Source organism: Mesocricetus auratus, unplaced genomic scaffold (genome assembly GCF_017639785.1).
Source record: "Mesocricetus auratus isolate SY011 unplaced genomic scaffold, BCM_Maur_2.0 Super-Scaffold_100010, whole genome shotgun sequence".
NCBI classification, from domain to species: Eukaryota; Metazoa; Chordata; class Mammalia; order Rodentia; family Cricetidae; genus Mesocricetus; species Mesocricetus auratus.
The window spans coordinates 86,868,138-86,892,960 of NW_024429194.1; the positions used below are offsets into that span (position 1 = coordinate 86,868,138).

A 24,823-nucleotide genomic window follows, 5' to 3' on the forward strand; every position below is an offset into this window, starting at 1 on the left:
AGGTTGCCCAGGCTAAAGGAAATGAGCAGGTGAGTCAGGCATCTCTCACGTGGAGTGTCTGAACTGATGACTGAGCACAGCATGGCCATCTTTGGAAACATCTTCTCCCAACCAAATGATAAGAAATCAGAGACAATATCCCTCCTCTGGGAGAGGCTCCCCAGGACTGATGTCCAATGCCTTGGATAGCCTCCAATTCCTTCTGACTGATAAAACTGGTTGTTGTGGGAATTTGTTTAGCCAATAGCTTTTGGGGTACCAGCCCTTTGGGACATGGTCTGAGGTGCTTCCTGTGGACTGATAGTGAAGAGAAACATGGCTCACTCCCTTGTGTGGTGGTTGAAGATCTGATCGCAGCTTCCAGCGCCCCTGGGCAGAAGACCATGGTAGCTCTCTACCTGATTGTCATTAGTGAGTGTTCCCCAAATAAATACTTGACATCCCTTTATTGTGGACTCTCATACCATTTGTCTACAATGGGGGTGTCCCTGAAGTCTGCCTGAAAAGCAGTGGGTTCAAAAGTGAGTCTGTGTCCTGAGGTCTATAATGCACAAAGCCCTGCATTCGTGGCAATCCAGTATGGCACACAGAACTGAAACCCCAGTTCTTTCAGGACGCAGAAACAGGAGGATCAGAAAGTCGGGATCGCACTGGGCTATGTAGCGAGTTTGAAGCTAACCTAGGATACATCACATGGTATCTTTTTGAAGCCCACATAAGCTCGGTAAAATCCTATAATCCACACTTAGGAGTTGAAGGGAGGAGGATCAGTAGTTCAAGGCCAATCTCAGCCACATCTGAGTTTGAAGCCACCCTAAACTATGTAAGACCTCAAACCACATACACAAGAAACCATGTGGTCCAGAACTGAGACCTGCCTGAAAACACAGGTGACCTTAAAATGGACCATAGGGAAACCAGGTTAGTATAACAGCTGCATTCATAATTAAGTCCAAGTCACCAATAATACACTGGTGTCACATTAAGGAAAGAAACCAAAGCGGGTCCCCTCAGTGTCACTTAATCAAAAGTGAGATCAATTTGAAGTCTCTACTTCATGCTCCTGGTGTCCTCTGTCTGTCTGTTCTATGAGTCTAGAGGTGTGCCTGCCTGAAGGCTGTCTGTCTCTGAGTATGTCTGAGAGTGTGTCTTTAAGGAAGGGTTTTGCTCTCTCCTTTATTGAACAGGGCAGAAAGCTGTTTGATGGTGAAGGAGCAGGACACTACAGAAATCTTGAACAGTTTTACAAGGGATTAAGTCACTGGCTCCAACAGACACCAACTGACCCAGACAACAAACACTGCTACAAACATCACTGTTTATTAAGAACTATCCATATGATGCAGTCAACATTTATGGATATTTTTATACGACTGCTTCCTCCATATGTTTGCTGTTTCCAGCAAATAATTATAGTATGCACTCCTCTTGGATCAGGGGCCTGGAAAAGTACTTAGTTTAAGATTACAGCTATGCATTGGCTTAGGTTGTAAAGGCGATTACATGGGAAGTCCAGGGCAAGTAACGTTGATCGTTACACCGTTCCCTTGAGGGCAGACTGAGTATAGAGGGACAGCACTCTTAAGTCTTAAGTGACCTGCAGGTGTGAGATCCAGCAGAAGCTCCAGTTTTTATAACATAAAAGGAATTTTTAACATAATGCATTGCCACAGCCACAGGCCCACCCCCACAGAGCCTGATAAGAGGCCCTGAGCCAAAGCCTCCCAGGCAAGCCACTACAGATTCCTGACTACAGGCACTTTGGGACAGTGTTTGCAGCTTAGGCTGTTAAATGGATGGGAATTTTGTTACACAGCATCTGATGACTAATACATGCTTGACACCGATTCCATTCTCACCACAAACACATGAGATGACTGTCCTCACTCTAGACAAGCGAGGCTGAGACTTGAACTTGGGTCCTCTGGAAGAGCAGCCAGTGCTCTTTTTTTTTTCCAGACAGGGTTTCTCTGTGGCTTTGGACTCTGTCCTGTAACTAGCTCTTGTAGACGAGGCTGGCCTCAAACCCACAGAGATCCACCTGCCTCTGCCTCCTCCCAAGTGCTGGGACTAAATAAAGGCTTGTGCTACCACTGCCCAGCACAGCCAGTGCTCTTAACTGCCATCTTTCTAGCCTCAGAGGTGTTTAGTTTGGGCTCACAGTGTGAGGGTCCAGTCAGTCATGGTGGAGACAGCTTGGCCTCTGGAGTGGGCGTGGCCTCTGGAGTGTGGGGCTGCTGGCCGCACTGCCTCCCTAGTTAGGAGTCAGAGAGAACTAAATGCTGGTTCTTGGCTCATTTCCTCCTTTTTATTCTGTTTCGGAGCCCAGCTCATGGGATGCTGCTACCCACATTCTGGGTTGGTCTTCCTGCTTCCTTAAACCTTTCTGAAACTCGTTCAGACGAGTTACATTTCAATGATAAGTCTAACCACAGTTAACTTGACAATGAGGATTAACTATCATGGCCACCTAGTCCTCCATGTGGGTTTCCTTCGAGTGAACAATGGGTGACAATTCTTTTTTCTTTTGTTTTTATGGGTGTCTGTTTCCTTTCATTTAATTTTTTATTAATGCGTTCTTTTCTCACCAACTGCCACGGGTTTTGCTTATTTCTTTTTTCACATTACATTCAGTGTGTGTGTGTGTGTGTGTGTGTGTGTGTGTGTGTGTGTGTGTGTGTGTAGGCATGCACACCACAGCAGACATGTGGAGATCAGGATAACTTGAGGGACTCAGTTTCCCCTCCTATGATCTAAGTCCCGAATATTGAACTCAGATCATCAAACTTAGCAGCAGACACCTTTGTCCACAGAGCCTCTTGCTAGCTCAAGAATTCCCAAACCTATCCCACAATCCCTGTTCCCTCTCCTCAGCAGGACTCCCTGAGCTCCGCCCAATATTTAGCCATGGGTCTCGGAACCAGCCTCCATCAGTCATTAGATGAAGGCTCTCTGTAACAACTGGAATAGTCACCAATCCAATTATAGTCTGTTCAGGCTGTAAGCATCCAGGAACACCTTGGCTCCACTCCTTGGGGAACATAGCAAGCAGTACCCAAAGGCAAGCCTTGCTTACTCCCATTCTTTTTCTCTCACTGTTCCTCTGAAGAGGCAGACAGGTCTTTGCCTCCCTATCCTCCCTCCTTTCCTCCCCTTTCCCTTCCCTTACTATCTTCCCTTCACCCAATAAAACTTAACACATAAAAAAAAAAAGAATTCCCAAACCTAGAAAAACATATGGTTCCCATGGTGAGGCTGGGAGAAGGTGAAAGGACAGTTGGGTGACAGCAATTACACACAGGTGCCAAATGAGCCCCCTCCCCCACCAAGGCATGGTAGACCCCAGCCCTTGGCAGACTCCAGTCTCCAGTAACCTCAGCTCCACAGCCAATTAGAACATCGGTCACCAAGCCAAACTGGACTTTGCTCTCAAAACTAAGCCATCGACGGCATCATTCCACTGCAGATGCTTATTTTAAAATACAGGGGAAACGCTGACTGGATAAAGATCTCTGTCAGACTGTGGGCTTTAAAAAAGCATTTAATCCAAGCTGGCATCCCAGACGGAATGTAAATCTGCTTCAAAGCGAAGCTGATGGGCAAGTAGGAGATGCTGCAGCCTGAGTATCTAGTCCAAGTGCATCCCACAACCAGTCCATCAACCCGAAATAAAAAATAGCACGCAACAGATGTACCTCAGCAAAGAAGAAAGGAACAACAGGCAACCCTGTCTCGCTCCTTCCTCTGGTCTGCATAAAGAAGTCTGCTTTGCCGGCTCTTCCACAGAAGCCCCATTGCAAAATCTTCCAAAAGTTTGTCACCTGCTTCTTCATGTCCCTCTGAGATGCTATCATCGCTAACCTAGTCTCTCAAGTTGTTTCAAATCATCAAGAAATAATTGGATGCAAAAAGAAAAAAAAGCAGGAAAAGATGATGGTGGGATATCTCGGTGTGTCTGGAACGTGGCATTATCATCTGGTCTTGCGGTTTTGAAACAAAGTGACAACCAAAATGCATGAAGAGATCCCTACGACCAGCTTCACTGGAATTTAAACAAGTGTGTTGAGAGATGTACCCAGAAGCCTTGATCTAAGGCACTACCATAGATTAAAGATAGGGCAAAATCTGGCCACCATGAGGGTGTGTCCATGCCCACCTGTTGAATCGTGGTGGGCCAAAGGAGATAGAAACAGTAATATTCCAGTAACCCAGCACAGCCTTAGGAGGCTGGCAGCTCCCAATATCTGGGCGTCCAGAGCTACCCTGTGAGGAAGCCCCATGGAGAGAGAAGCCCACAAGAACAGGAGTGAGGTGCCTGGCCATGCTGCCAGCCAGTGCCACAGAAGTCCTGTGAGACACATGAAAACAGTGCTCTGGCTCACTTGACTATCACTAGGGCAGCATTTGGAAAACCTCTATCTCTAGAAATATTTACATTACAATTCATAACAGTAGCAAAATTACAGTCAGGAAATAGCAAGAAAAATAATTTTATGGCTGGGGGTCACCACAGCATGAGGAACTGTATTAAAGGGTCACAGCATTAGGGAGGTTGAGAAGCACTGTTCAGTGGGTACCATATGGAACAGAGTCTCTGCAGGTACCAAATACTACCCAGATTTCAGTCTCTCTATCTCCCCCATCTCCCTTCTCCTTCCTCTCCCTCTCCCTCTCCCTCTCTCTCTCTTTCTCCCTCCCTCCCCCCCCCCCCCCCCCCCCGGTAATCCCCATCATCTGGGAGAATGAGCATAAAAATCACAAGTTCAAAGCCATCCTGGGTTATACAGCAAGATCCTTCTTGAAAAGTATTTCTAAAACTTAAAAAATAATGATAAAAATAAGGGTTCAGGATGTGGCTTAGTTAGTCAGAGTGCCAGCCTGACATATAGGAGATCCCCGTCCCACATAAGCCAGGCTTGTCGGGACCAGAAGTTCAAAGTCATCCTCCACTGTGTAGCCTGTCTGAAGCCAGCCTGGGCTCCATGAAACTCTGCCTCAAAATTAATGCCGAAATAAAGATGTAAAAGCCTCCTTTTACTCTTGGTAGGTTCTCTGCCTTATTCACAATGGGATGGACACTGCTGCACCAAACTTTAGACTCCAAAACAGAAGCCAAATGACCTTGTTAGCCAGCGGTTCCTTTCAACAGAGTGCCAGTCGTCTCTGCAGAAAGGAAGCTGGGCCCCTGAGAAAAACAAACAAACAAACAAACTCTTTTTTGAACAGGGTTTTGCTATGTGCCACAGGCTGGTCTTTACTTACTTCAATCCTCCTGCCTCAGCCTCCTGAGTGCTTGGGTTCAAATGTATACCAGCATGCCCTTCTGGCCATGTTACCTCTCATTTTAGATACTTAAAGATGCATAGAGAGAACTGTTGGCATAACCTTTGGGGGTATCCGAGTTTGAGTTCCAATTCTGCCACCTGGCTTGACTTTTCATCTCGGGCTCTCTCAGCCTCCAGTTTCTAACAAGAGCACTTCACTTCCTCTAAGATAAAATGAGTTAGGCTGGTGTGTCAGCACACATCTGCAGTCTCCATACTTGGGGACAGACACAGAAGGATTGCTGCAGGCTTAAGGTCGGCCAGGACTTCGTAGCAAAACCCTGTCCGAAACAGAACAAAAAGACAGGTAATGGGCCTGGGCAGGAAGCCTAAGTTAAGGACCGCAGACTGCTGCTCTTTCCTCTGCAACTCCAGCCTTGCTGTGATGCAGCATTGATTGCTACGGAGGGGCTGGCCGAGACAGCTTGAGTCGCTCCCTGAGGCAGAGGAAGAGCAGAGCTCTGGTGGAGGTGCCTCCTGCTCTCCAGCACAGCCCTCTGCCCACAACAGCCTCCTGCTGAAGGGCCAGAGAGGAGGAGCAAAGAGGAAGGAGTCCGAGTCCTCTTCCCCTCGCAGCTGCAGGTTTGCCTTACCCTGCAGAATCCCTGCAGCCACGGCTCTAACCCCAGCAACACTCGAGCAGCCTAGACCTGGAATTAGCCCGCCGCCCAGGCTGCTTCCGTCATGCATAGTACGAGAGTCGCAACTGGCACGAAACTGACTTAGATTATTCTGCAGTGGAGCTACAAACATCAGACATTACCAACAAGATGGGAACCGGGCCAGGAAAGGCACTCGTCTTTGACTCCTTCACTCTAGAAGAGTTCAAGACCAGCCTTGTCTACATAGGGAGTTCCAGGTCAGCAAAAACTATACAGTGAAACCCCTGTCTCAAAAAACAAAGCAAACAAACACACAAAAAAAGGTCCTCTAGGGGCACCCCCTGGCCACCCCATACTTTTGTTTGCGTGTTTCGTTTTCTCGAGGTGCCTCCTTCATACTCTGACATCTCCAGTGTCCCAATCACTGAACTGAGACTGTCCTGCAGCCCTGTCCTCTGCAGTCCGGTCCTGCAGGATTTAGGGAGCCTGTGCCCTGGACGGCCAGCGTCTCAGAGAGGAAATTATGAGTACCACAGCGCCATCGTGTGAAAACTTTACTTAGGGCATGCTGACAAGCATCTTCCCTGGCTTGGCCTCAGATGGCCTGTGCTGGCTGGCAGTTCTCTGGAGGCTGGGAGAGGAGGCAGCACTCTAGAGCCAAGGCAGATTCTTCTGGGGGTGGAATAGTCCCATTAAGATGCCGCCCCTGTTCTCTGTGTGTCCCAAGAAGCCTCTTGATTCCCACGTGCCTCAGTGTCTTCCTCTAAGGTGAAGGCTGTGGCTTCACCATTCCTGCTTCATGCAAGAGGCTGACTACAGTGCTAGCCATTTAGGTGGTAACGCTTCAGCATATTAGCACATTTGTGAGCCTCAGTAAAAGAAGCCTTACAGGCTGTCACCTCAGCATTCAGGAGCTAAGTAGACAAGACTATCGCTGAGAAAGATTATTTTTGGTCACACGGCAATGTACACACACAGTAACAAACATTGTGCAAAGCACTGCTGGTAACACCTGGCATGTTCTGAAATTTTCTACTCCATCCTGGTTTGTTGTTTTATTTTGTAGTAGATAAGGTCTCCCCGTGTAGCCCAGGTTGGCCAGGAATTTGACATGTAGCCAAAATGCTCTTGAGTTTCAGATTCTCTTGTGTCCACCCCTGAGTGGTGGGATTTCAGGCACGCACCACCATGATGAAGTTCTGGGCATGGAACCCAGGGTCTGGTGCATGCTAGACGGGCACTCTGCCTACCAAGCTACATCCCAAGCCGCTATTCCCATCTGTATTTCTTAGTTTGTTTTATTTTAGAGAGGGTTTCACTGTGTAGCCCTGACTGAACTCGCTATATAAACCAGACTTTCCTTGAACCCACAGATGCCCCAGCCTCAGCCACTCTCGTATTTGGATCAAAGACATTTTTTTTTTGGTTTTTTCAAGACAGGGTTTCTCTGTGGCTTTGGAGGCTGTCCTGGAACTTGCTCTGTAGACCAGGCTGGCCTCGAACTCACAGAGATCCGCCTGCCTCTGCCTCCCGAGTGCTGGGATTAAAGACGTGCGCCACCAACGCCCGGCCAGAGACATTTTTTTAACTGATCACAGAGAACTGGGAGATGGCTTAGCAGTTAAGAGCACTTGTTGCTCTTGCAAAGGACCTGGGTTCTGTTCCCAGAATCTACGTAACACCAGTTCCAGGGGAGCCAAAACTTTCTTCTGACCTCGGCAGGCACCAGGCAGGCACGTGACCCATATACATACATGCAGGCTAAAGACACTCATACATATAAACAGCAAATCTAAAAAACAAACAATTTTTAAACTGATCACAATGTTGATTTCATAATGCTCATAATTCATAATCAGAAAGAAAGTTGTGGCTTCCTGTCCTGATTCCCTTCCCTCTGCTTCAAGTTTGTGCCCTGAATCTGACTGAGAGGTATACAGAGCCAGGACACAGGTACCACCTGAGGGGCCAGTTGGCAACCTGCTGGACTTAGCCTGTGTCATGGGCTGCCTATCTGCTGGAGGAAAGGGAACTGGCATCATGCCAGCTCCCATACCATGTCTTTCCCACAGACCTTGTGAGACAGGGTTTCTCTGTGTAGCCCTGGCTGTCCTGGAACTCACTCTGTAGACCAGGCTAGCCTTGAACTCAAAGGCTCACCTGCCTTTGCCTCCCAAGGCATGGGCTACCACTGCTTGGCTTACAGCCCCTCTTTTTAAGGCAGGCATGTTGTTCTCATTTCTCAGATGAGAAGCCTGGGCCAACAGAGGTGAGGTGAGAGGATAGACAGACACAACCAGAACTGGACCTGCTTTAGAATTCAGAATGCGGATCGGGCCAGGAAACTGGCTCTCAAGAAACTGCTGTGAAAATGCTGAATAGGATGGGTAGGTGGCTGGGGAAGGGAAAGTGCTGGAGCCTGAGAAAAGCAGATATGGAAGTAGGTGGGGCAAGAGCACCCTGCCAGCTGGTGCCTGGCATTATCAGCAACAGCTGCAGCAAGGGAGGCTGACCTCAGGAGCCCGGAGGACGGGGGAGTCCGGGCATTTCTCCACAGGTTGTCATGCCAGATGAGGACAGATGCTAAGACAACAGACCAGACAAGGTAGAGTGACCACTCTGCCCTTACCTGACCTCGTCTCCTGCCTTCAGTGGGCATGGCAGTGGCTGGCTAGGGCAAGTAGATTTGTTTCCTTCAGTCTATTGTAGCGGAAAGCCCCTGTGTGGCACTGGGACCTGCCAATTGTACAGGGGACAAATAATAACAGGATGTGGCCCAAATGAGCTGGATGAGAACATGACCGTGGCTTTGAAGGGTACAGCGTGGTCATGGAATGTGGTGAGGAAAATGGATTTGAAGCTAAAAGACTCAATTTGGGTCGCTGCTGCGCCTCCTAAAGTCACTGGGCACCTCCTATGATATCAGATCCTGAGGCAAGTAATGGAGACAGACCCTGCAGTGTAAGGAGTACTGAAGATCTTCCACACCATGAAAACCAGCAGTGTTAACTCAGAGTTGTCTCTCCAAAGGGAGATAGAGTATAACCTGTTTTCCACCTAGGAGAAGTGGAGGTGGCTAACAGCCTGGTGACCTCTGTGCTACCTGTATGACTGACACCACACCAGATCCTCCCCAGACCTGGGAGGCGTCAGATGCAGTCAGTCTAAGAAGTCATTTTTATGGAAGATATCACATGTACTTTTTTTACAAAGAGTTTTGAGGTGCCCGTGTCTTATTCTCTATTGTGCACATGGGACTGAGTTCGCTGTCCCAGGGAACTTTTTTCCAAATTGTATTGTGCTTAAACAAGCCTAAAATAAAGTCAGACTCTCCAAGTTTGAACCAACACTAGCTACTGAGTTATGTTGAACTGGGCTCCCTTCTTGCCTCACACAGATCGTAGGTCTGTTGGCCATGGTGTTTGCAGAGACATCTCACCCTACACACACACACACACACACACACACACACACACACACACACACTCACATTCTGCAGGATTGGCAGTAAAGTGGGAAATAGACACTGGGGTGGGGGTGCAGATCAGTTGGTGGAGTGCTTGCGAGGTTCAACCCCCAGCATAAAAGCGAATCCACGATAAATGAGACTCTAAGAAAGAAAGAGGGGTAAGGGAAGGAGGGGAGATGGAGAGACAATGGGGTAGAAAAAAGAGGGAGCAGGCAAGAAGCAGGGATGGGGACAGGGGAAGGAAAAGAAGGGAACAAACAACAAAACAAAGCTTGGAGAAAGGTGATTGACAGTTGCATAGAGGAGGTCCTCCTCCCACTGGAGGAGACAGAAAAAGCCATCCGCAGACAATGCAGAGCCTAGTACCTAGTAGTATTTTTCTCCAGTGGAAAAGCCTTCCAGCAACAACTGCAGATGCAGAATACAAGAGACACCTCAACAGCCAGGCGTTGGTGGCACACACCTTTAATCCCAGCACTCGGGAGGCAGAGGCAGGTGGATCTCTGTGAGCTCAAGGCCAGCCTGGTTTACAAGAGCTAGTTCCAGGACAGCCTCCAAAGCCACAGAGAAACCCTGTCTCGAAAAACCAGAGAGAGAGAGAGAGAGAGAGAGAGAGAGAGAGAGAGAGAGAGAGAGAGAGAGAGAGAGAGAGAGAGAGAGAGAGACCTCAGCAAACCACTAACTAATGATAGAGTGGGTTGACATGGTGTGGCAGATAGAGTCCTGCCAATTTATCCGCTTCTGCTTGACAGACACCATTTGCACAAGCACTCTGAGAAAGCATAGACCGGGTAGAGTAGACACTGTGATGTGTTATGTAGGTTACAAGGCAAACACTAGACGGAAGCAAAACTATTCAGAGGAGACATGATGGGCAGGCACTGTAAGTACTGAGAGATGGCTCAGCGGTTAAGAGCACTGCCCGTTCTTCCAGAGGTGCTAAATTCAATTCCCAGCAACCACATGGTGGCTCACAACCACCTTGAATGAGATCTGGTGCCCTCTGCTGGCACGCAGGCAGAAGGCTGTATACATAATAAATACATAAAATATTTTTTTAAAAAAGTACCTAGCGACAAAATTGCAAAGTCAAAACTGCAAAGTGAGCGAAGGTGTGAAAGAGGGTATGAGCAGTAATGTGTTCCCGGAACCGTAAGGGGCTGGAATACGAGTTAGAATATCTAGAATTTAGCCGGGCGGTGGTGGCGCACGCCTTTAATCCCAGCACTCGGGAGGTAGAGGCAGGCAGATCTCTGTGAGTTCGAGGTCAGGCTGGACCAATAGCCTCCAAAACAATACAGAGAAACCCTGTCTCGTAAAAACCAAAAAAAAAAAAAAAAGGGGGGGGATATCTAGAACTTAGACCTCAGTTACTCATGCCAGTGGGGATGGAGGAAAGCCCCAAGCTCCACAGATGGCACCTCACCTTGGATCTCAAAGGCAAGCTTCCAAAGACAGAAACTCGAGGGTTTAGAAGCACCACCAGCCCTTAGGGACCGTGACTTGCCCTTGACCAGAAGTTTCGTTGGACAGACAAGGCAGAAATGTGTGTGTATCAAGTATTCCCTATGGAGTCAAGAATGACTCTGAAGTCCTGAGCCCTCCGGGGTTCCGGAATAACACGTGTGTGCCATCGCACCCGGTTGGCGTGATTTTGAGAATCGAACCCAGGCTTCGTGTGTGCTAGGGAAGCGCTCGACCAACTGAGCCACAACCCCAGCCCGGGAAAACCTCCCTTTAAATAAACACTAAATGTCTGAGAAACAGAGCGTCCTTGCCCGACACTAATAAGAACGCAACAGGCCGACCCTTTCCGGAACCAAGATTCAGGGACGGGCAGTGCCAAGAGGGCTCAACGTCCCAGAGATTTGTCCCAAAGCCACTCCTTCCTCCCCGCCCTCCCTCGTTCTCAATGGTCCCCCCCTCTTCCGGTCCCTCCTCCAGGATCCCATTCCTTCCGGTCGCGCCCCCTCGCCCGTACCTTTTTTTTCGTTATCCTCATTGGTGGAAAATACTGAGCCGCCCCCTAGTTGCGAAGATACGCCGTCCGGGTAGCCTTTCCCGGAAATGACGCTAGTCCCGCCCCTGAGGAAGTGACAACAGGAGTGCCCTTGACGGGCAGGCCGACTGGGCTGTGCGTCCCTAGGCTCGAGCTGCTGGGAGGTAGGAGTCCCGCGGGGTGGGCTGGGTGCTGCTGTGCACGCCGGCCACAAGCGCCGGGAGGACCCGAGAGGAAGGACTTGGTCTCGGCAGCCGCACGCCCTGTGCTCCCGGTCTCTCCGTTTTCCTCCGTACACAGGTTCCCCCTTCTCTTTGGTACCCCGTGTCTGGTTCCTATGCGTCTTAGTTCCTCCTTCCGTAGTTGGGATTCTTCTTTGCTTATCTTTCGACAGCTCCCTTTTCCCTCCTTAATTTCCCATGGAAATTTTAAAAGAGTCATCGATAAAGTAAAGATTTTACAGATGGCCTTGGGTTCCAGTTAACTGTCCTTTTAAAACTGGGCTACTTTGGGCATGTCACTTAACCTACCGGAGGCCCCGGGTGCCCTGAATGTGGACGGTGTTAAAACAGTTTCTTCAGAGTTGACCTGGGAGAACAAGTCATGTAACACAGTTGAGCTTTGTTCCTCCTTCCATCAACCTTTTATAATTCCACCTAAGCCTTGATTTCTTTTTTGGTTGTCAACCTAGTTTTCTGTCTTTCTTTTCTTTGGGGGGGGGTTCGAGGCAGGATTTCTTTGTATTGTTTTGGAGGCTGTTCTGGAACTCACTCCGTAGACCAGGCTGGCCTTGAACTCACAGAGATCCGCCTGCCTCTGCCTCCCGAGTGTTGGGATTAAAGGCGTGCGCCACCAACGCCCGGCAGTTTTCTGTCTTTCTAACATGTCTGTTCCTTGATTCTCATTCCTCACTCACCCCTAGATATATTGTTGTTGTGGTGTGGAGGTTCTAGAGACAGGGTTTTATTATATAGCCCAAACTGACCTTGATTTATCTCCTCCCGCCTCAGCCTCCCAAGTGCAGCAGTGACAGGTCCTGGCCCTCAAAAAACTCATATATTACAGTATTTCCGTGCATTCTGCTTCTAGGTCTGCATGTCCCCAACACCTCAGTACTTCGGAATACTTTGTTTTCCCGATGCGTTGCCTTCCTGTTGTGTAGCCCAGCTCTTCCTGCTTCTTTCCCTCACAGATGGCTCAGCGGCTTCTCCTGAGGAGGTTCCTGACCTCAGTCATCCCCAGGACGCCCCCTCAGGGTAGGTGGGCTTCCCTCACCTCTAGAACCCTGCAGACCCCACAGTGCAATCCTGGTGGTCTGACAGGAGCAACCAGCCCAGCCCGGACGTTACGCACCAGCCGACTCTGCTCAACAACCTTTAATGTCCAGGATGGGCCTGACTTTCAAGACAGGGTTGTCAACAGTGAGACACCAGTTGTTGTGGATTTTCACGCACAGTGAGTACTGGGGGCAGGGGGGGGGTTCTTACATCGCCCGTCAGTGTCCACTGTTGCTCACAGCCGTGTCCAGTGCTTCTCATTCTTTTTTCTGGTTTCTCGAGACAAGGTTTCTCTGTATTGTTTTGAAGGCTGTCCTGGAACTCACTGTGTAGACCAGGCTGGTCTCGAACTCACAGAGATCCGCCTGCCTCTGCCTCCCGAGTGCTGGGATTAAAGGAATATGCCACCAACGCCCGGCCAGTGCTTCTCATTCATAAATGTGTTATGAAGACTTGAGACCCAGTGCCTTCCCTCAAGCAGCGTGCTATGTGGTAGAAGACAGACTGACAGACCAGGATGAGCACTGCGTTGTGCCTCTGTCTTGTATCTCGATGCCTGAAAAGTCTTCTCCAGTGTGAAGCAGCAAAACCGGGAAGGGCTGGGCAAAACATTACCCGTGCCACCATAGTGGTGTCCGAGTGTGTATGAGGTGGGCAGGAGGTGTGTCCTCTCAGTGCCGTAGGAATGTATTTCGGAGATTTCGGAGATGTATAAACACCTGCATCTTAGCCTGGTTTTCATTTCCAGACTTTTAGACCTGGTTCAGCCAAACAGCCAACAGACCCCATAGAACAAAGCATCCTGGTAGAAAATAGTGCATTCAATTACCATCTGGAGGTTTTCTAGACACATCTCACAGGCTCCTTGTTTCCTTTCTGATCCTATCTCTGACTCACCAAGTTATCTTGGAACGGCCAGTGGGTATCCTTGTCATCTAAGATAAGGCCTTGTAGGCTGGCTTTTTAGGTATTTAGGTTTATTCATTGATTGAAATTTCTGAATGGAAGTTTTTGGGTAAGGACGATGAGTTGAGACAGGTCTCACTGTGTAGCCCAGGTCAGACTTGAGCCTCTCCTGCCTCCACCTCCTCCATATAAGACATGACTGGCATGTGCTGGCTCATAGAAGAAGATAAAACAGAAACCGGGCAGTGGGGGTGCACCCCTGTGATCCCAGCACTCGGGAGGCAGAAGCAGGCGGATCTCTGTGAGTTTGAGCCCAGCCTGGTCTACAAAGTGAGTTCCAGGATAGCCAGAGCTGTTAAACAGAGAAACCCTGTCTAAGAAAAGGATAAAACAGAAGTTGACAGCCAGGGATCTGTAGGAGGCAATTACTCTGCCCCGTGCTATGGTGGAGGGTTTTTGAAAGGAATGGTCAGTGAGCTAACCCTTTTATGGCCTACAAGGTAGTTGATTGCATGATTCAGTGTAGTGATATTTTGTTTATGATTTAACAACCTTGAGGTGATGCTGGCCCAACCGTGTTCTACCAGGCTTCACTATATAATCCAGGCTAGTCTCAAATTTATATTTTCTCCTTTTGTTGCTATGATAAAATACCGTAACAAAAGAAACTTAAGGGAGAAAAGGTTCGGCTCACAGCTCCAAATGCAGTCTGTCGTGGCAGAGGAGTCCCAGCGGCAAGGGCTTGGGGCCTGCCGTGCCCTTAATGAAGAAACGGGAGGATGCATATTCATGCTCAGCTCCCTAGCCCTCCCCTGTGTAACATTTGAGTATTATATGTGTGCATACTTGCAAGCTCAAGCCGTGGTGTACCAGCGGAGATCAGAGGACAGCCTTCTGGGGCTGACTTTTTACTACCACGTAGGCTCCTAAGACAAACTGGGTTGCTGCCCAGGCCCAGCAGCAAGCGGCCTCAGCCACTGGGCCATCTTGCATTCTCCTTCTCCTTTTTCTATAGTTCAGAATCCGAGCTCAGAGAGTGGTACCACCCACCCTCGCCTGGTGTGTCTTCCCACCGCAGCGTGTTTCAAGGTTATACATCCCCTACAGGCATGCCCAGAGAGCCCTCTCTCTCCCTAGTCCATGGGCTGCACCGCCCACCCCACCCCACCCTCTGTGCTAGGCTGTGCTTGCCACCCTCATGTCTTCTGCAGGAACTCCACAGGCTGTGGTTTCTTTGGGGGATGCCTTCTCTGAAGGTTCTGCATATGCCTGAGAAGGCTGGCCTTCACATATCTCCCAGGTTTCGCTCCCTTCAGCTCTACCGTCAGAGTCCGTGTGGGCTTCAGGGTGGCTCTGGGGAGACAGGTGGAGCAGCGAGCACGCTCAGGACTGACTGTGTCCCTTCTCACCTTCTGAGGTGGTGTGGCCCCTGTAAGATCCTAGGACCGCGGTTAGAGAAGATGGTGGCCAAGCAACATGGAAAGGTGGTAATGGCCAAGGTGGACATTGACGACAACACGGACCTTGCCATAGAGTACGAGGTATGTTTTGGCAGGGAAGCCAAGGTGGTGATAACCCAATAGCCAGTAAGTGACGTGTCTGGTATTCTTCTAGCGCTCTTAGGAGGCGGGGTCTCAGGCTTCGCATACATGGCTGCACTGACCCCCTGACACCCTTCGGAAATGGGTTACCTGGCCCAAAACACTAGGTCATTCTCTGTTGTTGGTTTTATGAGATAGGGTTTCATATAGCCTGAACTGTGCTCGAACTCCTGAAACTCCTGATTCTGACATTCAGGTACTGAAATTATAGAACTGTACCATCTTGTCCGGCTACCTGCCTCACATTCAGCCAGCTGTTGCCTATGAACCCTGGCAGACATGGAAGGCTTAGGTGATTCTGGCACCGGTAAGGGGACATCCTTGTCCCCAAATGTTTCTTGGTCTGTTGGAAAACACATGACGAGATGCTCATAGCAAGCTGAAATGAAAAGTTGTGTGAGGAGAGGCACTGCGGGTTGTTTTGGGAGGAAGTGGCCAGGACAGGGAAGGCTTTGCATTCCAGAGCCTCTGACCTGAAGCAGAGCATACACAGAGGGAAGGGAAGAGCTGAGAACAGTGAGCACAGAGACCTGAAGGAGCCGCAAGTAGGAGCTCACCCCTGCAACCCAGAGACAGAAGCAGGAAGAGTGCCACGAGTTCCAGGCCAGCCTGGGGACAGAGTGAGCCTTAGCCTCAGTACAAAGCAACAAAAGACAGGACGGGATTGGCCTGTGTGGGTATTCAGCCCCAACACAAGCCAGGTGCCAGGTGCTGGCTGTGGCAGACAACACTGACCTTGGTGCTGCAGAGAGGGCTCATCAGTTAAGAGCACTGACTCTTCTAGAGGACCTGGGTTCAATTCCCAGCACCCACCTAGCAGTTCACAAATATCTGTAACTCCAGTCCCAGAGGATCAAACATCCTCTTCTGGCCCTTGATGACAAAATTCCCGTACCCATTTAAAAAAAAAAAGTAAATAGAATACTGAGTTTTGGTTTTGGGGGTTGTTTGTTTGTTTGTTTGTTTTCCAAGATAGGGTTTCTCTGTGTAGCCTTGGCTGTCCTGGAACTTACTCTGTAGACCAGGCTAACCTCAAACTTGGAGATCTGTCTGCCTCTGCCTCTCAGGTGCTGAGATTGAAGGTGTGCGCCACCAACCAGCAAAATACATCTTCTTTGAAAAAAGAACTTGGAGCTGGGCGTTGGTGGCGCACGCCTTTAATCCCAGCACTCGGGAGGCAGAGGCAGGTGGATCTCTGTGAGTTCAAGGCCAGCCTGGTCTACAGAGGGAGTTCCAGGACAGCTTCCAAAACCACAGAGAAAACCTGCCTCGAAAAACCAAAAAAAGAAAGAAAGAAAGAAAGAAAGAAAGAAAGAAAGAAAGAAAGAAAGAAAGAAAGAAAGAAAGAAAAAAGAACTTAGGGCAGAGACAGGCAGATCTCTGTGAGTTGGAGGCCAGCCTGGTCTACGAGAGTGAGTTCCAGGACAGCCTCCAAAACAATACAGAGAAACCCTGTCTCAAAAAGCCAAAAGAATAAAAAAATTAAAAAGTGGAATCTTCGAGGGAGCGGGTGGTAAGCGCATGAGGGTTTGCAGAGCAGAGTCTGCAGCAGCTCAGCTGTCTCTTAAGTCCGCAGCCACACAGGACAAACTAAAGGCTGTGGCATGGTCTGGAGGCTCTGTTTACAGACATGGACAGCAAGCAAGCGGAGTTTGACCCAAGGGCCGTGGTCCACTTGCTGTTTTCTTTCAGATATAGGCTCCCAGTACAGAGGCCGTGGCGGTCACGGGTAAACACTTTGGCTTTTGAAGAGTTTCAGCTTGGGGACACCCAGCGCATGACATCTGTGTAAATCTCCAAACACTTGTGGGTTCTGCAGAAGGAAGGAAATGGCGGGGACTGGGCACTACTTTTGTCTTCCTCTTGCTTTTGTTCCCTGTTCTGGCCTTTTGAGGGAGAGTCTTCCGAAGCTCAAGTTGGCCTTGGTGTCACCACGTAAGAATGACCTTGCATTTCTGATCCTCTGCCAGCTTCCAAGTCAGTGTTTCTGGGTGTGTGTCATCACATCTGTCGGACTGTCTTTTCTGAGGAGGTGACATGGGAGCGGAGCCTGAAAGGAATAGTAAAACAAGTGTGCCTGTCTCAGGAAAGAGCCCTGGGCTGGCTGCAGACCCTGTCCAGGGATGTGGGGCATCCTGTGGGCCTTGAAGGAAGGAGAGAGGCCCTGGGTGGCTGGGTGAAAGGAACAGCAAGGATTGGGAGGGCCCGTGGCTGGGAAAGCAGACCAGGCTGGAGCAGGGCATCCCTGGGAAGCCATGCTGACAGTGACACTGTCACAGAGCCAGGGTCACACCTGGCTACCTAGAGGCCAGCCCTGGTTCACAGGCATGTTTGGTCTGGCTGTCAGAGTGATTTAAGAAAGGGGAAACCAGGTGTTGATATTTAAAACTCAGAAGGATTTGTGCAAGCCAGGCATGGTGGCCCATGCCCGGAAGCCAGCCAAGTGTTGGGGCAGCCTAGGATAGATAACAAGACCTCGACTCCAAAAACATTCTTATGAAAATCCACATCTTTGGAGTTCTTGAAACCCCAAGACCAGGGTAAACCTTTCCCTCCCTCTGGATGCAAGAGGCTGGAGGAAGGGAGGGGGCTTCTTTCTCAGAGTTCAGACATCTAGACTCAGTTAACCATGCCTACCTCCCCCAGACCAGCTGAAGTACAGTTACCCATCCTCTGACTAGAGCCCATGGCAGGAAACAGAGGGGTGGGCAGTGTGAGAGTTGCCACCCATCTTTGAACTGGACGGAAAGCAGGGTGGTCAGTCAAACGAAGTCAAACTGCCTGGGTCAAAGGAGAGGAAACGCTGTGGGAAGGCAGGGCCAGTGATGACTGTTGCTGATGCAAGGCATCCTTGAGACTTCATAAACCAGGTTGCTCAATGGCATGGGTAGAGGGAGTTGCTGTTTTTTGAGCCCTCCCACCAATTGCCGGGTCAGAGGGGGCCTTCAACCTTTGAGACACTCCCCCACACCCTGACTTTTCCCTGGCTTACTCACTGCATACCCCGGGGCCTCAACAGGTTCAAATGTGAATAATGTGTGGCCTTCTAGTAGGAACTCAGGCCTGGAGCCACACAGGGCAAGGGTCAGCTGAGACCTCCAGACTGCCTCCTGAGACCCAGATGCTACCATGTCAGCCTCAGCATCATGTCTTTGACAGAGAGCTGCAAACTATCCATTTGCTACGGCCTGGAAACTAGTAAGATGCAAAGCCCGCTTCCACCAGCGAATGGGATGGCGTGGGTATGGACAGCCAGCCTGTGGTGAGGCAGGAAGGTGAGGGGGTCCTCTGGGACTCTTGTCCTCCCCCTTCCCACCGTCCACACAGCACCATGGTTACAGAGAAAGGCATCCAGGCAGCGGCCTATAAGTCCTCGAGCTGTCTTGACTCTCTCGTGCCTCTTCCGTAGCCACTCCTGACTTCCACTGGACCTGAATGGGGGAGTCCTTGATGTTTTTGGGGTGTCACTGACAACCCCCACTCATATTCTGTATGGTCTCGGCTTAAGGGGTGCAAGGCTTTCACATGCCCATCTCCTGACCATTGAGCCCGTGCTAGTTCCTGGGGGCAAGGGGCAATTGAGAAGGAATGGGACATCTGCTGTCCCCCAAGGCTTCTCTTTCTGCCTTACAGTTGAGGGTGTGACCCTGACATAGCCGCTGTCACTGCTTGAGTAACTTGTGTAAAGCTTTTTATTTAATTTTTTAAGACAGTGGGGGTCGTGTTCCAGACTGGTCCCAATCTCAATACATAGCAGAGATGCCTTGAACTCCTTATCTTTCTGCCTCCACTTACTCAGTACTGAGATTAGAGGCATGTGCCACCACTCCCAGCTTAAATTGGGATGGAGCCTGAGGCTTTCTGCGTGCTAAGCAAGCACATTAACTGGTTTAAAATTTATGGTATTTTAATCATTTCTAGTTGCTCTGTTTGGAAATAAGGGCTCTCAAACTTGAATATGAACTGGGTGGTTGTTTTTTTGTTTGTTTGTTTGGTTTTGGTTTTTCGAGATAGGGTTTCTCTGTATTGTTTTGGAGGCTGTCCTGGAACTCGCCCTGTAGACCAGGTTGGCCTCCAACTCACAGAGATCCGCCTGCCTCTGCCTCCCGAGTGCTGGGATTAAAGGCGTGCGCCACCAACGCCCAACGTCCGGCTGGTTGTTTTGGTTTTTATCATCACTATATGTGTGTACATGGGTCCACATGCCATGACACGTGTGGAGTCAGAGAACAACTTGTAGAAATTGGTTCTATTATGTGGGTTTCAGTGATTGAACTCGGGTTGTCAGTCTTCATAGAAGGTGCCTTTACCCAACAAGCAACCCCACTGGTCCTCCTGGAGTATTCTTTTTTTCTTTCCATTTTTTTCATACGTGTGTAATGCATGGTCTTGCTTGTGTGTGGGGTCTGTGTGCACATGCCTGTGCATCCATGTGGGGCCCGTGGTAGATGTTGGGAGTCATCTTTATCGGTCTTCTACCCATCCATTGAAGCAAGGTCCCAAACCTAGAGCTTGCTGGCCACGTTGCTGTAGGGATCACCTGTCTCTGCCTTCTGAAGCTGAGTTACCCCGGGCATTTATGGAATTCTCAGCACAGACTCTGGGGTGAGGGTATAGCTCAGTGGTAAAATGGGTACCTAGAGCACACACCAAAAACACTAGGTTTCTTCCTGAAGAAGATTGTGACCCAGAGTTCCAGGAAGGACTTAATGTCATCACCCTTAGTGGTTGTGTGTGCACACAAGTGTGTGTTTGTTGGGTGCCCGTACAGGCTTAAAGTTGCTGTTGGGAGTCTTCCATTGATTCATTGAGGCAGGTCTCTCAGTTGAGCACAGAGCTCACTGATCAGCTAGTTCAGCTAACTGTCTTGTGGCAGGATTTTCTGCCTCAGGAGCACTGGGAGTTTAGGTAGTCACCATACCCCATGGATGTTGGGCATCCAAACCCTGGTCTTCATATTTACATGGCATCATAGCCGTCTCCCCAGCCCCATATCTGCACATTTTTAGGATAACATGCAGGAGTCATTTCTCCTGTCATGCGAGTGCCATGGATTGAACTGGAGTCATTAAGATTGGTGGCAAGTGCCTTTACCCACTAAGCCATCCTTCCAACTCTGTTTTGTTTGTTAAATGATGGTTTTTCTAGTAACTGTAATAGCTGAGCCCTTTTACAAGACATTTGTCATTTCTCATTTAAAGCATGAAGTCTTTGAATGCTTCTCTGATGGCCTTTACCCTGCTGGGGTCTGTATTCTCCCTGGCTCTGATCCTTCTCTCTCCAGCAGAAGCAAAGCCAGACAGACTTTGTTTCTTGTTTTGAATCCCTGCCTGACTTTGAGTCCTCTTGGAATAGGTGCTTTGAAAGCCAGTCTTCTCATCTCTAAAATGGCAGCGTAGGAGGGTTAGGATGTCGCTCAGTGACAGCAACCTAGGGACAGTAGTCAGTGGCCTTCCCTGACATCTGAAAACACCATCCACCCACTGTGAGTTCTTCAGTTGGCCACAGAGGTCACCAGCTTCCTGTGGTGTCTGTCCTGCCTTTAGTGGTTTCTTGGCCGTGTTGCTAGGGTGTGACAAGGGATGCTTCAGGTTGGTGGGGAGAGCATTCACACTCACTCCCCAGGCAGCTTCTTGGAGCAGGATGGGCAGCATGTCTGCGCATGTCCTCCCCTAACCTGATTCCTGTTGTCCTGTCAACACTGGGGGGAGCCAAGGTGGCTTGTGTTCCCATCATCTTTCTTTTTGCAGTGGTTGGGGTGAGGGGTTGGTGTTTTTGGGTTGTGTTTGTTTGTTTGTTTGTTTGTTTGTTTTAGACATGGTTTCTCTTTGTAACAGCCCTGGCTGTCCTGGAACTCTCTCTGTAGACCAGGCTGGCCCCGAACTCACACAGATCCGCCTGCCTCTGCCTCCTGAGGCATGTGCTGCCACCATCCAGCCCCCATTACCTTCCTGAGACCACACACAAGCACCTGAGCATTAGCTGTAATGGACATGTTCCAAACACCAAGCGTCCTGGTTAAGGAGCAGACTTTGGCCTCCTGTCATAACCCAGATACCCCACTAGAAACGGAGTTCTGGGAGCCTGTAGCTGTGTGCATGCCTGTTGATATATGTGTTGTTCAGACTTTGAGGAAGCCCTTGACAAGGAGTGACTAGACCTCAATTGTCATGGATACCAGCCTGATCTTTGTGTGTCCCAGCATGCACAGAGGCTTGCACACACAGCAGAACCTCCCAGGAGGGAAACTCCATCCACTCTGAGCTGTCTCCATGAGGGAGCGAAGAGGCCTGCCAAGTGCACCAGGACGAAGGGAAGCTGGTTGATTTATTTTTTGGTGCTGGGATGGAACCTAGGTCTCATGCCTGCTAGGCAAGTACTCTACCACTGAGCCACACCCTCAACCCTAGACCACATCTTAAAAATAGAATATTTATTTTAAAGGAACAGACTGTCCACCAGTGGAATGTTTCAGCCAAGTTAGTGGTTGAGCATAGCCAGCCTTAGCGTGCTGCAGTTCACTCATCAACCACTAGATGGTGCAGGAACACACCCAGTGGTGCTTCTAGATTCTGTTTTGCTGGTCCCTGTCTTTTCCTGGAGACACTGGGAGCCTGCTTTTAGGCTGTTGATACCACCACCCAGACCAGAGTCTGACAAGCACAAGAGGGTCCAGAGATACTTAAAAAAGTAGGAACTGTGTCCTCCATGCTGTGCTTTAGGAATGGCTGCGGGGCCTGTCACATAACAAGTAAAGACTGTATGATAGAGCCCTCGCATCTCTTTTTCCCACTTGGACATTGTCTCAGTCTGGCCTCTGAGATGGCTCACCCCCACCCCCACCCCACCCCCCAACCCCCGGCCCTCCGGCTGTGGGAAGGAAGACCAGTGGGTCTGTCCATTGCTCTTGTTCCTTTGTAGTTAACTTATATGTAAATTAAGCCTGGTTTACCTTAATTTGTTTATATAGGTTCTCAAATGGCAGCAAATACCAAGCATTGGGCATCACACCATGCCAGGCACTCCAGCCTCGTCTATGCTTCATGTAATCATGGTCCCCAGAGCTGTGGAAGTGGTGCCTCGTGGATGGGGAATGTCCCTTTGCCAGCCTTAATGAGCCCGGGACCACATATGGCTGTCTCCCTTCCACGATGTGCAGGAAGAGGCTGTGTGTGAATTTCTGGTCTGATACAGTTAGCTGTAGCCCACCAAAGGGTCCTCACGAGGTCAAGCTTCACCACACCCACTGTGCCGAATCATTGAGTGTGGCCCTTGGCATCCCTATAGCCCACTGAAAGGACTCTTAGTGTCTCCACTTGCTGATGAAAGCTGAGGCTTGAGTAATAAAGGGGTCACCAGGGATAGGAGTGAGGTTGGGACAGCCAGGCCTGGAGCTTGCTTCCCTGACCACCACAATGGGAGTCTGATGCCTGTCCCAAACACTGGAGGCAAACCGTGCGGTGCCCAGTGTATAGAGCTCAGAAAGCAGCCCGGCGTACAGCTCACACCAGTTATTTTCATGTCATCATTCCAGCCAAACCGCTGGGCCAGTGAGTCAGTCATGTGGTTCAGGGAGGAGGGTTGTGCTGGGAGCTTGCAGTGGAACAAGTTCCAGTGGGTGTGCCTCCAGGCCCTGCACCCAGTGAGGACCCCATCTCCTTGGCACAACCTGTGACTTTGGCCTTGAGAAAAGTGCATGAGACACATTTACCTCCAAGTGATTTGGTCTGTGGTTCCCTTGTCCAGGTGTCGGCTGTGCCTACAGTGCTGGCCATCAAGAATGGGGACGTGGTGGACAAGTTTGTGGGCATCAAGGATGAGGACCAGCTGGAAGCCTTCCTGAAGAAGCTGATTGGCTGACAAGCAGGAAAGAGTCCTGGCTGCCCTTGCTTGCTGGAGCCTGTTTGGGGAGGAGCCCAGTAGATCTCCTAGCCCTGAGCTATTATCCTTCCTGCCCTGCCCCTCTGTTTTGTCCCTGTGGGTCCAGCCTTTGGCAAAAGCTGGCCTTTGGCAGCAGACCTCCAAACCTAGAAGCCACTGATGTTTCAGAGTCAGCCCTCAGCCAGGGTGGCCTGCAGAGAAACAGTGCTGCGCATGGTGCGGGGGCTTCCTGTGCACCTACTGTCTGCTCCTTCTGGGCCTCTCACTGTTCCCCTAGACGCTGGAAGAGTCTGGGCTAGCCTGTAGCCTGACTGCAGGCTCAGTCCTCATCCACATGGTCCTCTGATCGGAACCACCAGCCCCATCCTCCTGCCTCTGGCACTTCTCCTGCCCCTGTTTGAAAAGAAAAGGGAACCAGAGGCTGGACAAGCGAGAGTAATATATACTTCTTTCATTTTTTGTAGGTCTATAATAAAGAACTTTATGTGACCCTTCTACCTCTTGCTATGAAGAACAGAGCCCACCCTATGCCCGACAGCTGTCCATTGTCTCCCGTGTCCCCTCCCTGGGTTATCTGGGCCTTGGTTCTGGTTCCCTGAGCAGGAGGAGGAGCTGTGAATGAGTCAGACCAATAAAACCAGGTTTGCACTGCCACCATCCTCTGTTGTATGGACACCGAGCACTCGGGGTGAATGGGTGTTCCTGGGCCACTGCTGTCCCCGAGTCCTCTTAGACTGTCCACCCCTCATGTGACTTCTGTTCCTGTCCATTGTGCTGTTTCCCAAATGCAGATGTGGGCTCAAGGAATGCAGGCTGGGGGTTGTACCAAAAGTGGTTGTCTCAGAAACCTGGATTCTGAGCCATGTGGTGGTGGTGGTGGTGGTGGTACACACCTTTAATCCCAGCACTTGAAAGGTAGAGACAGTGGATCTCTGTAAGTTCAAGGCCATCCTGGTCTACATAGTGAGTTCCAGGACAGCCAGAACTACACAGAGAAACCTTGTCTTGAAAAACAAAAAAGTAAAGACCTGGACTCTTGCCATGGGCCCCCTCAGCCCTTCTGGGACCTTCTTCCTAGACTGGCTTCTGACCCCTGGCTGGGTGGCACTTCTTCCATGTATGCCCACAGGAAGTTCTGGTCCTTGGGACCGGACCCTCCACCCATCCTGTTCCCTCTCCAGCTCCCTTGGCTGTGAAGAGTGCCAGGCTGCCCAACCAAGAAAACCCAGCCTAAAGCCTCTGAGCTGATGTCTGCTCTCTGCAAGCCTCTGGAACTTGATGACAGAAAGTCCTGACACCCTCTGCCTTGTTCACAGTGGCACACGTTGTTCCATTAGAACTCAGCTGGAACCAAGATCCACCTGCAGGCTTAACAAGAGGGCAGCCGTTGCTGAAGCAGAAGGGGTTGGGGAGGGGGCACGTGGGGTCAAAAACCCTCAGGTCCAGGGAAACTGGCCTAGTGACTGTTGGGCTGAGACCACAAGCAAGGTAAGTGAATGGCAGCCATTGGTCAGAGCACCTCTTGGTGCTCTGTGTCTTCATTTATAGTAGCCTCCAAGTAGGATATTAAGGTTAGAGAGTGTGGCCAAGGCCATGAAGCGCAGCAGTAGCCAGGCGTCCCTCTTCTGTGTCTTCATGTTGCTTGGGGACAGTCTCATGTACACCCAGTTAGTCTTGAGCTTGCTAAGGATGAACTTGATCCTCCTTCCTCCCCTCTGGAGTTCTGGGGTTGCAGGCATGCACCACCACCCCTAGTTTCATTTG

General features: G+C 50.0%; 1 protein-coding gene across 2 annotated transcripts; it reads left to right on the top strand.

Moving 5' to 3' along the window:
* The first annotated feature begins 11,439 nt into the window (after positions 1–11,439).
* On the top strand, positions 11,440–23,713 carry Txn2 (thioredoxin 2). 2 transcript variants are annotated; one of them, XM_021225353.2, is made up of 5 exons: positions 11,440–11,558; positions 12,587–12,849; positions 14,995–15,118; positions 22,925–23,045; positions 23,524–23,713. In XM_021225353.2, the coding sequence occupies exons 2-4, from the start codon at positions 12,587–12,589 to the stop codon at positions 23,036–23,038; spliced, it is 501 nt and encodes a 166-aa protein (XP_021081012.1). In that variant the 5' UTR covers positions 11,440–11,558; the 3' UTR covers positions 23,039–23,045; positions 23,524–23,713. The 2 variants fall into 2 exon arrangements, with proteins under 2 accessions (XP_021081012.1, XP_005067005.1); XM_005066948.4 differs by having other exon boundaries at positions 11,481–11,694.
* Positions 23,714–24,823: the final 1,110 nt, after the last annotated feature.